General features: G+C 37.4%; 1 protein-coding gene across 6 annotated transcripts in view; it reads right to left on the reverse strand.

Moving 5' to 3' along the window:
• Window positions 1-16,506, reverse strand: part of WNK1 (WNK lysine deficient protein kinase 1) — a 142,422-nt gene that overhangs the window by 20,294 nt on the left and 105,622 nt on the right. For 2 of the 6 annotated variants that reach the window (XM_023756718.1, XM_014458651.2), the window contains 14 exons: window positions 14,295-14,444; window positions 12,663-13,121; window positions 11,652-11,930; window positions 10,863-10,960; window positions 10,598-10,760; window positions 10,094-10,210; window positions 9,608-9,781; window positions 9,371-9,428; window positions 9,106-9,228; window positions 6,918-8,365; window positions 5,714-5,797; window positions 3,727-3,804; window positions 3,093-3,153; window positions 2,395-2,534 (listed from right to left, as the gene is read on the reverse strand). In XM_023756718.1, the coding sequence (XP_023612486.1) occupies window positions 2,410-2,534; window positions 3,093-3,153; window positions 3,727-3,804; window positions 5,714-5,797; window positions 6,918-8,365; window positions 9,106-9,228; window positions 9,371-9,428; window positions 9,608-9,781; window positions 10,094-10,210; window positions 10,598-10,760; window positions 10,863-10,960; window positions 11,652-11,930; window positions 12,663-13,121; window positions 14,295-14,444 (3,417 nt within the window). In that variant the 3' untranslated portion in view covers window positions 2,395-2,409. Of the gene's footprint in view, window positions 1-88; window positions 127-2,394; window positions 2,535-3,022; window positions 3,154-3,726; window positions 3,805-5,713; window positions 5,798-6,917; window positions 8,366-9,105; window positions 9,229-9,370; window positions 9,429-9,607; window positions 9,782-10,093; window positions 10,211-10,597; window positions 10,761-10,862; window positions 10,961-11,651; window positions 11,931-12,662; window positions 13,122-14,294; window positions 14,445-16,506 lie in introns of those variants that run through there. The other 4 variants (XM_006092130.2, XM_023756720.1, XM_023756721.1 and 1 more) reach the window with 4 other exon arrangements.

Consider the following 16,506-nt stretch of genomic DNA (forward strand, 5'->3'; position numbering starts at 1 on the left):
CTGTTCTGTGCATGACAGGGGGCGGCACCCCAACTCCCCAATCGGCCCTGGTCTGAGCCTGACCAGGGGCTGCACTTAGGGATTGGGCCTGCCCTCTGCCACCCGGGAGCAGGCCTAAGCCAGCAGGTCGTTATCTCCCGAGGGGTCCCAGACTGCGAGAGGGCACAGGCCGGGCTGGGGGACACCCCTCCCCCCGCCTCTGAGTGCACAAATTTTTGTGCACCGGGCCTCTAGTATATATATAAAAGGCTAATATGCAAAGTGTCCCCTTGGGAGTTCGACAGGGAGACCGGGAGTTCGATCACTCACTATGACGTGTGCTGACCACCAGGGGGTGGCATGGAACAAAGGAAGGCCCTGGCTGGCAGCCGGGGAAGGGAGGCCCTGGCTGGCAGCTGGAAGGAAGGCCCTGATTGGATCGCCAGCCAGGCCTAGGGACCTTACTCGTGCACAAATTTATATAATGTTATAACTTAGAGAACATTCTGTATCGATGTTTCATTTTTAATGGCTGCATAGTGTTGTACTGAATGTATGCAAAAAGTAGATATAATTTTTAAAAAAATGTATACATTTTAACCAAGCTTCTACTGAAAATTTAAGTTATTCAAATTTCTTGCTATTATAAAAATGCTCTAATAAATATTTTCTTATAGATCTGTGGAATAAATATCTAGGTATGAAAATGCTGAATCATTTCCATTTAAAACTTCGATAGACGTAACTAAATTTATCTCCAAAGAGACTGTACCAAGTCAATGGTGGCTATTAAATTTCTGAATTTACCAATGAGAAATGAGAAGTGCTACCACTTGTGGTTTTATTTTGCATTTCTGTTATCATAAAGTATTTTCATGCCTATGTTTCTTTTTTCTTAATCTTTTATTCCTTGTCTATGCTCAATTTATAGAACTCTTAATATTAGCAAAGTAGCCCTTTTTGTGATATAAATACATGCACATGCATACATTTCCTAGTTTTTCATTTATCTTTGGACTAAATGGCATGATTTTTTCCAAGCAGAAAAACTAAAATCTATTACCACTTCTGGGCTGGGTATTAAACACAACACCTTTCTCTGTATGAGGAATCAGCAAGCTACAATGCATGGACCAAATTCAGCCCACTGCTTGCTTTTGTAAATAAATTTTATTGGAACACAGTGAAACTCATTCATTTATGTATTGTCTACTGCTGCTCAGGAGCTACAATAGATTTGAGTAGTTGTGACAGAGACTGTATGGCTAGCAAAGACTAATATATTTACTTTCTAGCCTTTTTGCAGAAGAAGTTTGCTGACTCTGATCTAGACAGTTAAAATTTAAGAAAAAAGAAAAATTTTCCTTTGTCTTCCTACAGCACCATTTGTATAGTATCATTTATTAAAAAATATATATATTTTATTGATTTTTTTACAGGGTGAAAGGGAGAGGGACAGGGAGCCAGAAACATCGATGAGAGAGAAACATCGATCAGCTGCCTCTTGCACACCCCCGACCAGGGATGTGCCCGCAACCAAGGTACATGCCCTTGACTGGAATCGAACCCGGGACCCTCCAGTCGACAGACTGACGCTCTATCCACTGAGCCAAACCGGTTAGGGCTAGTATCATTTTTTATCTTTGATCCATTTGGAATTTATTTTGGTCTAAGCAGTGGTCGGCAAACTCATTAGTCAACAGAGCCAAATATCAACAGTACTTCTTCAAAATAGACTCGTCCAGGCTGAAAACCGACTTCTACGTATGGGCCACGAAGTTTCAATTGCACTGTACGCGCGCCCGCACGTGGCATTTTGTGGATGAGCCACACTCAAGGGGCCAAAGAGCTGCATGTGGCTCGCGAGCCACAGTTTGCGGACCACGGGAAGGCTAGTGGTCTTTGCTTTTTTTCCAGATGGCTGTCCAATTGTCCCAAACCATTTACTGAAATATCCCATCACATTATGATTTGAAAGGTCACCTTTTTAATATTCTACTTTCCCTTGTAGTTTGTCCATTTCTAGAATTTATCATTTGTTCCAGTGATTTTTTGAGTCATTCATTTTAAAACAAGAGAATCAATTCCCTTGAAAATATTTTGAGAGGTTTTAAGCAAAATTTAGCATTTAGGAAAGATAAGGAAAGGTAAGAAGTAAGAGCACTTAGGTAATCTTATTAATAGTTATGTGGGGGCCCAGTCAGTGTGGCTCAGTGGTTGAGCATTGACCTATGAACCAGGAGGTCATAGTTCGATTCCCAGTCAAGGCACATGCCCAGGTTGCGGGCTTGATCCCCAGTAGGGGTCATGCAGGAGACAACCATCAATGATTCTCTCTCATCATTAATGTTTCTATCTCTCTCTCCCTTCTCTCTGAAATTTATATATATGTAATATATATTTTAAAAATATTTATATAGGGAAGTACATTCATGTCAGGTGGTACTGAGAATAGATTTTTATAAAAAGGGAATTAATATTAAGCATGTGGTATACAAAAATTACATTGCATAAGTATAGCTCACATTTAAGTATTTTCACTTTTAAACTTGATTCTGAAGGAAAAGGCAACAAAAAAATAGAACCTTTAAATTTCCTAGATTCTGTGGGACTGATGATTTTAAATGAAAAGAGATTCACTACAAAACTTTAGAATAGCAGTAATTGATACCGACTTATGACTAAGCACAGGGTGATAAAAGTCCTAATAAAATATTTAAATTGATGATATAGGTAATTTTTGCAAAATTAAGTTAAAAGTATGCCTTTCTAAAGAGATTATATTTTATGAACATGCCAATTTTAATGACTCCAAAAAGAGATAAAAATGTTTAAACTGATTAATTGAAATCTTAAATTTGTATTTCTACAATCTTTGCTACTCAAGTTTATCTCTATATATTTAGTGTCACAAAAGCCAAGAAATTTATCAGTAAATTAACTTTTATATGTGCTTGAATTTTTTCATCTCTTAGCAAGAACCTAGGCCTAACTAATAACAAAGGGTTTTATGCTAAGAAACTATCTAAAAAAAAAAAGAATATGTCTTTGAAATAGTAATCATTTATAGGGGGGTTTGAAAGTGGTAATATAAGAGGAAGGATGCTTCTCACCATCCTTCTGAGGCTGAGCTCCTGCTTCTGTAACTGCTGTTGGAGGCACCATGGACCCAGGCTGCAAAACACAGATACAAATACCACAAAAATCTTTAGCTTTGGTCAGTCTTAAAATTTGGCCTGCTGCTTTTCCTCTTATAAAGAGCATATGTGAAGAAACAACTTATGTCTGAGGGAATATTTTTTTAACAGCCTAAAAATAGGTCTAATGTAAAGAAAGACATATTTTAATGAAGAAATTGAGTCTTAACGCTTCTACATGGCTTTCTTAATTTTTCCTATGGTATACTTGAGTATAACTTGAATATTCATAGAAAACTAGTTTTAATCAGAACACTATTATGTCACATGCCTGAAAGGATTAGAGTATAACCTCCTCTGAATCATAAATACAAAACCTTTGGTATCATTCTAACCAGAGAAAAAGAAAAGTATTTTTCAAATAAAATCTTTTCCAGTTACACTACTGGGTCAGTGTTAATTTTTCATTAACCGGTTTCATTTCTGCTGGCTTGAACAAACAAAGACAAAATAGGTGTTAAAGGTATCAATAGTCAAATTTACAGTTTATGTTCTAAGAACATAATACATAGGGTTACGGGAAGATTTTATCAAGATTTTCAAAACTTACACCAACTGCAGATGTTACTGCAATAGTCTCTGGACTAAGTGCTCTTCTCAACTGAGCATCAAGATCTTCCAGAGGTTGCTGGGATTGAATGAAAACAACCACAATAAATATAGGTCTTTGGCATATTCAGAATCCCTATGTACAGACCATTTATATAGGACATACTGTTTTATGCTTTAGATTGACATGACATAATGTGTGTCTATTCACGGAATATGAAACTCAATATATCAAGTTCAACTTAGATATACTAGTACTGCTTGAATGATTTACCAGTCTCTCAAAATGTTATGTCAACCTCAAACTTTAGAGAAACTGTTGCATTTATGTTTTTACAGTTTCTTAGAAAAAATGTTACATTTGTTTTTACAGTTTCTAAGTTTTCTTTCTTACCTTTTATGTTTAATGTTACTGAAAGTGATAAAAAAGTTGTCTATTTGTCCTCTCCTTAAAATATATTCTGAAAAATGTATCAAGGTCTATTGGTAGATTAAGAGTTATCACATGTTCCCTATTTTCTTTTTCAGTTTGGTACATCTTTCTGAGACCTTGGCCTTACAAATAAAAGATGGCACTATCAAGTAATATTATTCTTTTTGTAAATCCTTAATAATCTATACTCTTATACCTGCCCTATAAATGACAGAAAGGAGGAACTGGAGGTCTGAGTATCCCATCCTATTAACCAGGTCTTACTACCATCCATCTCAAGGCCATAAACTTTACTCTTGCCACAGTCTCTTAACATCCATCTATCTTGGCTTCCAGCAACCTATTCTTCTATAGCTTTTACTTATGCTATTCCCTGTCTATATGTAGTGTCTATCTACTTACCCCTCCACATGTCTTATTGCTGTTTCTCCTCACACTTACAGCTCTCTTAGAATTATAAATACATGCTTCTAATGAGAAAATAGGTTTGAAACTCCCAATTTACAGACTTCCACAATGCAATTTTTTTCAAAACCTAGTGGCTGATGAAGTGGTTTCTCTGTTGGAGTTAAAACTTTATTATGGTAAGTTCATTAAATTATGTGCTACTGTATATCTGGGATTAAAGAAGTAAAGACAAATTCAGGCTTTTCAAATTAGCAATTTACTATGTTTTTCTTTTACAGTTCTAAAATAAATTCCTAATTTAGTTTCAATGTTTACTAGGCTTGACCCACACAGAAGTTTTTTCATGGTTATAATGGATGCATAACGAGTACTTCCTATGGGAATTCAACTAAATGTGTGGGGTGGTAGAGTAGGGTGGAAAAGGAAAGAATTTAAATACTGTAAGCAATTCTGACCACCATTCTACCCAGTGGGTAGAACTGAGTGTGAGATAGGAATCTCACATTCACATCACTGGTCTTAATTCCTCTATGAGGAATCTCATTTCACCTGAGCTGAGTGATTTTTCTACTTAAAGATATATCTTTTTCATGAAATATCACCCTATAACCATCTATATATAGCCAATTACTTAATTCAATGTTCATTAAAAGAAATGTCAAATTCAAGAAAAAAAATGGTTGCACTAAACTCATAGAAAAAGGGTATTATCAATTATTAGTATGGTACCCTTTCCTAAGGAACTTTCAAAGTTAATTCTATATACATGTAATTTTTTACTTCCATGAAATCTAGAGCAAATTATCTCATACCTAAGACGCAATTTCACTATTCTACGAATGAGAGAAGGAATTTTACTTGTTTGGCAAAATATCAATTTTGCTATTTTCTTCCTTCGTAAAATATGAAAAAATATTAATATTAAATGTTTTCTGGATGACTTGAAGCAACATTACAAATAAAAGAACTATGAAGCTTCTTACTTTAAATAGGGCTTGGGTCATTAGCTACACTATTTTAAAAGAAAGCTGTTACTAAGTCAAAACCAAATAGAAGCCAGAAGCCATGATCCCACAATGGAGAATTTAAATACCCTTTGTGAAAGAAAATAGGGGCACATTAAGAAATATGCCAAGTCTTGGGGCACCTGAGTTTGTGAAGGTCCTGGAAAAGGTGGCAGCTGCTCACTGGATGGAATACCAGCTAGAAGTTCAGAACCCACTGACACAACCTACAGACAATGAAGGGAAATTCAAATCCATGAGACACTGAAATGTAAAGACTGGAGAACAAATCAACTAATTCAAATTGCAGAAGCATAAGAATAACATGTATCTAGTTAACGCATGCTTGTCACCTGGGTTATACTCTTAAATAAAGGACATTGTAACCATGATACTATTATAGGGATTACTGTGACATACCAATAAAATGAATAGTAAAATTTAATAAGAAGTTATTCTCTAGGGAAAATAGAGGGAACAAAGGTTGTGTGGACATGAGAGGCACAGTCCAGATATTTTTGAACCACTGCCGTGGTACAGTATAATCAGGCTTTTCCAAAAACAAGACTTTTCTGAGAAAACAAAAACAATTCAGAAGTAACCAAGGGTCAGGCCTGATAACAAAAGGCATCAGAAATCCAATACTATCAAGCAATTTGTTTTCTGTCTGAGTAAAACCTCTATATTAACTACTGTTAAAAGCATTTCCTATCAATGGCAATGCATACAATACAGTAGAAAAAGTACAGCCTTATTACTTGGAAAAGATCAGAGAGATTGAAGATGGCAGAATGAGAGGAAACCCACCATAGCAGAATTAGAAAACACCTTCTAGTTATTTTATTCTTAAGATTAGATTCTTTTCTCCTCCTTTGTATCACATTATTCATTTCCAATTTTTTATTGACCCCATATTATACATCTGTGGAATCTAAGCAAAGCAGATAATTTGCTTCATTCTCATTGAAACAAAGATTATGAACTTCTGTTACTATGTATAATTGCCAGTAGAAGCATTTAACTGTCTTTTGGGATAGAGTCTTTCAATTTGTACCAATTAGGAAGAAATGCCTGTAATTTTACCTGATTATTATAATTCTTAGAAAATCGTGCAGTATAGATAACCCCCAAATCCTGCCATATTTCAAAAGGAAAAATCTCTCATGTTCAATGTACATATACCCTATCACCTTCAATCTATTTATTTAATAAATACCAAGTGCCTATTATTAGGCAGACATTTTTATAACTTCATTTGTAATTTGCAAGGCTGAGTAGAAAAATGCATATATTAGAAGGAAAAAGAGTGGTTATATTAATTTAATTATTTCAAAACAAGAATCTTACTGGAGCCTTAGTTAAAGGTAGCTTTGACGGAGCAGTTCCAGGTTTCACTCCTGGTGTAGTGCTGACTGGGGCTGAAACATAGCTGACTGAAGTAGAAACTTGCCCAGGTGTTACCACTGGTATAACAGGCAAACCAGTTGTTCCTAGTGGCAAACTGGTTGGTGGTAAGCAAGTACTTGTAGTTGAAGTCATGAGTTTGCTGGGTGCAACAGCAGTCGTTGGGATACCTGGTGTGGCATTGGTTTCTACTACTAGTGACGTCTCCAATGAGACAGAGGCATGTTGAGTTCCAGATGAGCTGTGTTCACTAAAGAGAGATCGCAGCTTTTCCTCTAGAGTCTTTATGTCATCAATTCCAGGAGCTTTGGGCTGTGTATCAGCATCTATTTCAGGACAGTGTGTATGAGGCTGGTTGGGAAGCAAAGCTGGTTGAGGCTGACTATGAATTAGTGTCTGCTGTACAGCAGGCACACTAGCAACAGGCTGTGCCAAAGGTGGGATAGTAGGTATTTGGGGTAATAAAGGTGTAGAAGTAGGTCCTGCTGCTTGGGCAAGGACAGGAGTAGAAGCTATAACTGAGGGAATGACCAAAGGATGCACCCCACCAGGTTGAGAAATCGAACTAGATACTGCTGCTCCAGGGGAAGAGGAGGAGGAGGGTGCAGAGTGGGACAAAGCCAATCCAGCTGTACTGCTATGAGATATTTTATCAAGTGAGTGTGCACTAACCACTACTGTCTCAGCTAGTGTAGGAGCAGAGGTGCTGCTGCTAAGCTGAAGAGATGGCTGTGAAGCTATGCTTGGGAACGGAGTGGTGTTAGAAACTGAGGTTAATGTGGCTGCCCCTGTAGTAGTACTGCCTGCTGATGGCTGAGATAATGCAGGTGGAGGATTAGCCCCTGGAGCAGCAGCACTGCTCACTGCAGAGGCTGAAGTTGTTGAAACCGGTCTAGAGGGTAAAGTACCTATACTAGAAACAACACTCCCAGATGTGGGAGCCAGAACCGACTGGGATGTTGCTGATGTTGAGACAACTGTAGGTATAGTGATGCCTGAAACCATGCTGGAAAGCACTGGTGATTCTTCAGACACAGGTGGTATACAGAGTTCACTTGAAGTTACACTTGTGCAGGTGGTAATCCCTTTTTCAGTGGGCACTGTAATCTCAGACTGAATGACTGATGTGGAAATGTCATTAAGAGGGCAGCTAGTTACAGGGACTGATACTGAAAGTGTGGTTGCTGCTGTGGTGGGGACTCCAGCAATGCTACCCATGGAAGGAGGTACTACTGGAAATGTCGGTCCTGTCTGACTAAAGTTGGGAGGTGCTGTATTGGGTCCTTCTGTCATCTGGACATTTTTAAGTTCAGAAAAGGCCTGCTGTAGACTAAGGGATGAAGCAGAGTGAGACAAATTCATTCCAGCACCATGAGACGTAGAGGCAGCAACTGCAAAGGAAAAGAAAAAATTCAGAATCAGTCCATTTTTAAAGGGTGGATTCAAAAGAATGTCCTAGCAATCTATTTTTGGATTACCAACTAGGCCACATACCAACAAGGTTTAAAAACTCTTCCAAGGGCCCTGCTGGCATGGCTCAATTGATCTATGAACCACTAGGTCACAGTTCAATTCCAAGTCAAGGCACATGCCCAGGTTGCGGGCTTGATCCCCAGTGTGGGGCATGAAGAGGCAGCCGATCAATGATTCTCTCTCATCATTGATGTATCTATCTCTCCCTCTCCTTTCCTCTTTTAAAACAATAAAAATATATTAAAAAACAGTAACTCTCCCAAGGAAATGATAGGCTCTAAAACAGCAAAGTAGTTAGATCAAAGTAAGTTAGGGTATATGATTATCTGTTTCTGAAAACAAACACAAAACCATGAAGTAACCTCAAAGCATATGCAATAGTACTAAATGGAAAAGCAAATACATATTACTGTATCTATACAGTATCTATTACGTGGACCGTATCTAGTTATGGCTGTCCCTTTGGCTCTTTTTCTTTAATCTTCTCTATTCATCACTTATTTCCTTTCTTCATATGTTTATCTGTGTTATAATCCCAATTTTCTAATCTCTTTTATTGTCTGTGTCATTATTTGAACTACTGCTAGATGACCTAGCTTCCAATATAGCAGAGATGCCACAAAATTTATAGAAGTATGTGGTAGAAGCAATTCCTTACCCGTATCTGATATTTCACCAGTGAAAACCTTTGATTCTCGTAATCGACTTTCTGGCACAGGACTCACTATAAACCGTCTTCCAGCAGAATGAACAACTTGAGTTAAAGAACTGGTAGGAATGCCTAGTTTAAAAGAAACAGACCACTTTATTGCATTATTATTATACTGTATATACTGTCACTGACATGAAGCTTTAAGATTTCATTATTAGCACACTTCGGTCAAAGGTAAGAGCAAACACAGAAAGAAAAGAGATTCATTCACCTATTTGTTGTGTCATGGAAGATGCAGGAAGTGGTTGTTTGAACTCTCCTTCCAATTTCTACAACAAACAAAAGTAGTTCAATTCATTCTCAATGCAATCTGAATTAGGCAAATTGCCACATGCAAAGAGAACACAAGTGTTTGATCATCTCAGACATATGATCACTGGATATTTTGCTTGGCACTACAGTAATATGTTAAACAAACAAACCTTCACTATGGGAATGTTGAACCTACTTGAGAATCTGAAAAGCCATAGTCATCCTTTCCCTGTAGACTCTCCAATCCCTGGTCACCCTCTGGTTCCACACTGACATCCTCACTGAGCATTTCATCAGCTTTTTCAATAATTTCCCGCACTTGATCCACAAAGGACTCTCTCTCTGTTGCTAGAATGAAGTCATTGTTCACCTGTAAAAGAAATGTGATGTCAGTCTGATTAGTACAATGTTTCTCAAGCTTTAAGTCATCCAATTACCAACTTCATGACTTCTGCCCTATCTGCATACCACCTATATTATTATTTACTTGATATGAAAGTTCTTCAATACTAGTTAGGTATGTCCTATACAAAAACACCCTAAATCACAGGTTTGGTGTACTAGTTATATTCACATAGAAATAAATGTAAAAATATATTACAAAATACTGTATATTTGGCTAGGGCAGTGGCTACTTAGATCAAGTACTAAGGCAAAACTGGAATTCCAAATGGAGACATACCATAATTGTTGCTATCTCCTCGGGATTGTCACCATCTAAATCAAATTTGAATGTAACCATTTTCCGATTGTGAGTCTCTAACTGACATTCTACTACCCGGTCTCCTTTATTTGAAACCTAAAAAGAAAAAGAAAAGGTACTTCGTATCTTGGAAAACCACATTCACCTTTGTTACTGAATTTGAGAAAGTAATGCAGATTATCACTTGAACTTAAGCCTGATGTTACCACTGGTATTCCTGGCACTGGTACTCTGCCTCTTAAACTGGTAGAAAGAAAATATTAGCCTTTGAGACACATACTCATCTTCCACTGAAGAGTTTGAAAGAAATGTAAACTAAAACTGTTCTTTTTCTAAAAGGTAAATAGAGTCTTATCATAGAAATATGGAATTTAACTATCATTTGAGTGATTAGAAAGTCCTAAAATTTCATCAGTACACCTGAGACTTAGAAATAACCACATAATATAAACTATATGAAACCCACATATCAGCAATACTTACATTCAAAATTCTCAATTTTGGGCGAGAAGTCTTTTCATGACGAGATCGACTTCTTACAGATTTTCGATAATGCCGTTTTGCAGTTCTCCCTTCATGCCTTCCACTGGATGATGGGACATTCTCATTGCCATCACTCATACCTGAAGCAACATCTGAATGTGCACTTCAAAAAAAGAGTTCAGTTTACAATATGAGACTTAAAGTTTTGATATTTTTAAGTTTCATATCATCTTACTACCAGTCAAGGACAGAGAATTTTACTTACCTGTCTATAGAAGAGACCAAAGTGGTAGGCTGGGTAGGTTGTGGCTGTGTTATTGGAACTGGCTCTGGAGGAGCAACCTGAGACACTCCCTGAGTACTCTGTGAATAGAAAGGATAATTCAAATCTTGGCAGTAATACATTTTATTTACTATTCACCATTCCCAAAAAGCTACTCTTTTTATTTTTCTTATCCCTCCCCTAAGTCCTAGAAGCACTAAATTTACTAGTAATTCTCAATATTCAGCATCTAGAGATAGTGGTCTTAAAATTCCAAAGGAAGTTTCTAAAGCTAGTCTCTGATATAGACTGCATGGTGTGATACCAGCCAACATAGCTGCTAGATAGTGAGAAACTATAATTTGCCATGCAGCCAGCATCTTACCAGAAGTGTGCAATAGGGCAGGCAGAGTAAAGTGCAAAGATGATTTAGATCTTTCTCCTAGCAGGGCAAAAATGATTACTGGGAGCACAGCAGGATAAGATATTCTTACGACTGCCAATGGCAAGAATTTGTGAAAGGAGAAGAATAATGGCTAAAGTACTAGCTAGAGAAGTGAAGTGCTAATAGGGTTAATCTTCTCCAAGGCACACTCACTTCCCAACAGAACAACCAGTGGCAACAAGGCCCCCACATTGGCATTTCATTCTGCTGTAAGAAAAAGTCATTCAGAAGTTAGTTTGAAATAGTCTCCAAATGAGTTCTAAACCAGGGAACCTGTTTCTGCTCTGTAATTTTTATCCCATTACATATATATGTTTTAGATGTTAACATGCAGAAATTCCATTTACCTCCAGAGCTGCTTGCTGGGAGGATGTAGTGGGGGCTTGTGCTAAACTCACTGCTGGTTGGGACACTTGAACCTGTCCTCCTATACTGCCCACAGGAACTACAAGATTTGATTCCATATAAGGCTGCACCACTGTAGGAAAGTAACCTGGTGTAGCTAATGCTTCTGTAGGCATGGGAGGGGATAAGACTGTAGAAGGGATGCAAACAGAAGCCACGCTGGAAGAGGGAGCAATATTTGAATCTCCTGGATATTGCAGTGGCAATCGAGGTGGGAAGCCCTGTGATAGAAATGAGGAAGGTGAGTTAGTGCAGGTCAGGTCATCAAATTAGCAAAACAGCAAGACATGCCAAAAAAAAAAAAAAAAGAAAAGAGAGAGAGAAAGAATGCACATAGCAAAGAATAGTAGCCCACTCTTTTTCTAATAATTTAAAGATTTCTGATTTCAATTTAGGGGACAGGATTCTACAACTGTACTTTAAGTTGCTGTTGTTGTTTTTTTCCCTTCCTCCTGGAGATTATTTAAATAGGAGGAATAGACTTAATACCGTCCAGAAAAATATCTACTTTCTAGTCAATCTTAAGTGGAAGAATGAAAAAGCTCTTCAAGGTATCAGTCATTCCAGTCATATCATGACCTGCTAATCTTCTAAATCCAAACCCTGAAGCTTTTTATTGATACCATGTTAGCTACTCTATTTATTCTTCTTATTACAAAAGTAGCCTGATGTACTCTTAGTAGCCATATCTAGCATTTAATTAGCTTTCACTGAGTTTTAAATGAACCATTTTTCTCCCAAGAGGTATCTTCAGAAAAATGGAAATGAATCATTACACATCATCACCCTATCCTTTCTCAGAATTTTACTATTTTCGTTTCTCTAGGAAAGATCAGCAACTACTGTTATTGCTAGTTATTCTGATATTCAACTACTATATTTTCAAGTGCTTGATGGTCTACTATAAGAACAAAACCCTCTGGTGCCCTCCTTTTTGCTAGGTAACACAATACCTGGTACAGAACATCTCCAGAGGGAAGTGGAACCTCAGCAGCTTGTCCAAGGTTAGCTGGTAGTCCCATGGACTGAACTGCTGGCTGCAGAAGCTGTGGGTGAACCTGACTTGGCAGCTGAGTCACAGGCTGCAGAAGGGTTGGAAGCTGACTAGAAGCCAGAGTTGATCCCCCTGGGATCACAGATGCTGTAGCCGATGAAGCCAAGGTGAGCAGAGGCTGATTAATGCCAGCTGCAATTGTGATGGGAAGGGTTGAGAAACCTGCCTGAGCCGCAGACACATGAGGAGCTGATACAGGAATTTGAGAGACAGAGTACTGAGGGAGTAAGGAAGTAGGGAGTGGCTGTCCCATAGGGAGGAAATGAGCACCAGAATGGACTGGAACAACTGAGGGTTGTGTTGCAACTGAGATCTGAGGTTCGCCTTGGATAGTTGGTACTGGCTGGGAAACTGGAAGCTGAGAAGGTAAAGAAAACAAAACAGACAGATTTAAAAAAAAAAAAAAAAAGCAAGGCCACCAAAGCAAGATTTATGTATTAGCTCAAAGGAATGAAAATTTAAAAAGAAAACAAGAAGAAGAAACCCTGGATACATTAGTGTAAGTTAATATGCCACATAAAAATAGGGAAAGGATTGCAGGATACAAAGAGGATGATTGGCTACTGTTCCAGATCTTTGTAGAGAAGTTTACTAATGCTTCATTTTTCAACAATAAAATGAGGACCCTTCCACAGGCAAGGCTTTTTTGTTCATAGCATTAATTGAGATATATTTCCCATACCATAATTCACTGGCAGGTTTGCAGTCACTAAATCTATGACTGCTATTACAATAGTTACCGAAATTCAAATGAATTTCTTTATTCCCAGTGGAATTATATTTCATCAATATTGCCTGTAACAAAGGCCTATAAACGTAGGTATATTTACCGTAGTTCACTGATTCTATGATGTAATCATCCCTCTCCAGCACTCTGTCATTTTAACATTTGTGAAACTGAGATATATCTTACAATTAATGGTGTATCAGTACTTAGAGATACATAAAAGAATGGTGCATTTTAAAATTGATAGTATCTCAGAGCAATAAAATATGACAGAAACAATATATTGTGCCAAAATACAAGCACAACAAGCCCCAGTGTTAAAGTTGGGAAAAAGGTAATTCAGAAGAGCATTCCTTCTATGGGGCACTTTTCAAGTGATTGGAAGGATGTCTTAGAAAAGAAATCATTCCATAAAAGGGGTTTTTATGACTTACTATCATTAGGCAATGAGGGATAAAACAATGCATAAATCTACATGAAAATACAGCATATTCCCTGGAATATTAGATAGCTGACACAACTCTAGAAAATGTAACATTTATTAACCCATCAGTTCTAATTCTTGTCAAAATGATTTTAGACTCTTGTCAAACCTAAAAGTTAAATATTTTTAGATGGTCACTGCTCAGTCTGTATCCATTTACATTAGACAATGCATATGCACAAAAGGAGCAATTTTTTACTTCATTTTTGCAAAGAAACAAACAACTTTGATATTTCACCATTAGAGAAAGTAGAAGTCTATCTACATGAAAGAACAGGTTACATGGAACTCCCTTTAGCATACTCTTAGGAACTATTTACCTGTTTTCCAGCTGATACTTGAGGCAAGACCTGTGAAGCCTGAGGCTGACTCACTGGCTGTGCAGTAGTGGCCTCACTGGAGGTTGTTGTCTGTGGAAGTGAATACTGCACTGTCTGTTGAGGGGGGGCTGTCTGTTGTATTCCCTGTTGCTGAGAATAAAATATAATTACTCAGTTTTATTTCAAGTCATTAATAGCATGTTTTCAAGGAATTACGTTTGCCTAAGGCCTTCAGTGTCTGAAAATGATTTTAGTAATCAAGACAAACCCAAATTCATCAATTCCCCTTTACATTTCTTTTTTTCCTCTGGTGTTTTTTACTTGTGGTGGTACCACCAAGAACAATTAACCAGTGTTTCAAAACTTGAGTCAGCATTCCCACTTGCCTCAATAGCATGTCATTTATAAAGATCTTTAGATACCATATCCAAATAGGTCCTACCTCCTCCAACCCCACTCCCCCTTTTTTTCCTATTTCTCCATTATCAGCTCTCACTTTGGTCCTCTATTAAACTAATCCAATCTCCCCCTTTAATCTTTCCAAAATCTATTTTATAAACTGTATAATTAATTTACTTGAAAAATAGCTCTGGTTATAGCTACAAAATAGTGAGAAGAGCATTGTATTAGGAATTTTAGTTTTATCATTTACTAGCTGTAATACCTTAGAGACTGTTCACTTTACTGCCAAAATGAAGTTTCCTTCTTTGAAAATAAGGACACTGTCAACTCAAGTCAAAGCAGGACAAAGGAAATGACTTTTGGGAATCAACATATGCTGGCCACTCTGGTGTAACACACTTAAACTTAATGCATGACACATATTTGTACTCAAAAACTAATTTTTATAATAAATTAATTGCTCCCTTTTGTGTAACAAAAATCTGAACTTCATAGCTGACTTAAGGTTTTCTAATACCTATAACTAATTTAAAAAATTATAATACAAAAACAATACCTGTTTGTAATAAAAATTTTAACGAATACATCAGATTATAAAGTTAAATGAAAATACCCCAACCTCATTTCTCAGTGGCAACCACTATTAGTTTAGTGCATCTTTATGATTTTTTTATATATATAAATACATTTTCCTTTGTTAAAATAAAAACATGCCTATTATATAAAAAGTTTTCTCTAACATGTTTTCATTTCATCTATCAATGGCATCAATGTTCCAATGATGACTATTTTCGTTGATTTCTTAGAAAAATAAAATCACCAGTAGTCATGTTCATTTTATTCTTATTTAACTATTTCTGATAATGCAATTTTCTTATTTTAACTTGAGGGACAAATGGCTGTTGAATTATGTGAAATATTTTCAGCAACTAACATATATCTATCATATTTATGCAACTATAAGGCAACTCTGAATATAAGAAAATTCTGTTTTCCCACGGAAAAGAACAACAAAAAACTGGCACACTTTTTTGGTCAACTTGAATATATTTAAACTTTAAGGAATTTACATGGAAATACTACAATTATCAAAGGTATTAATTTATATACCTAAATAAGATTGCATATTATATAAGTACTAGAGGCCTGGTGCACGAAATTCGTGCACGCGAGGGGGGGGAGGGTACCTCAGCCCGACCTGCACCCTCTCCAATCTGGGAGCCCTCGGGGGATGTCCAACTGCCAGTTTAGGCCTGATGAGAGATCAGGCCTAAACTGGCAGTTGGACATCCCTCTCACAATCTGGGATCTCTGGCTCCTAACCACTCACCTGCCTGCCTGCCCTAACCACTCTGCCTGCCTGCCTGATCCCCCTAACTGCCCTCCCCTGCCGGCCTGATCGCCCCTATTAACTTTTTTTAAAAATCTTATCCCCTTCACACACCGCTGTATTTGACTTCCTTATTGGCTTCTCCCTCTCACACAATTTTTCTCTCTCCTTTATGTAACACTTTTTCCTACTAACTCATCATTTATAAACTTTTTTTCCCTCCTTATTTCCTAATTCTGTTCCATCATCTTTCTTCCCATCTTTCTCCTACCCTCCCTCCTTTCCCACATTCCTTCTTTCCTTTATCTTTACCCCTGCCCTCCCTCCCCTTTTCCTTCCTTCCCACCTTAATATTTTTCTTCACTTTCTCCCTCAGACTGCTTTGCTCCCTCCCTCCATTTCTTCCTTCTTCCCATTCTCCTTTTAAGCTCTACCAGCTCCCCTTTAAAACTTTCCTTCCCTCCCTCTTTCTCTCATTCT

This window comes from Myotis lucifugus, unplaced genomic scaffold, assembly GCF_000147115.1.
Source record: "Myotis lucifugus unplaced genomic scaffold, Myoluc2.0 scaffold_98, whole genome shotgun sequence".
Taxonomy (NCBI): domain Eukaryota; kingdom Metazoa; phylum Chordata; class Mammalia; order Chiroptera; family Vespertilionidae; genus Myotis; species Myotis lucifugus.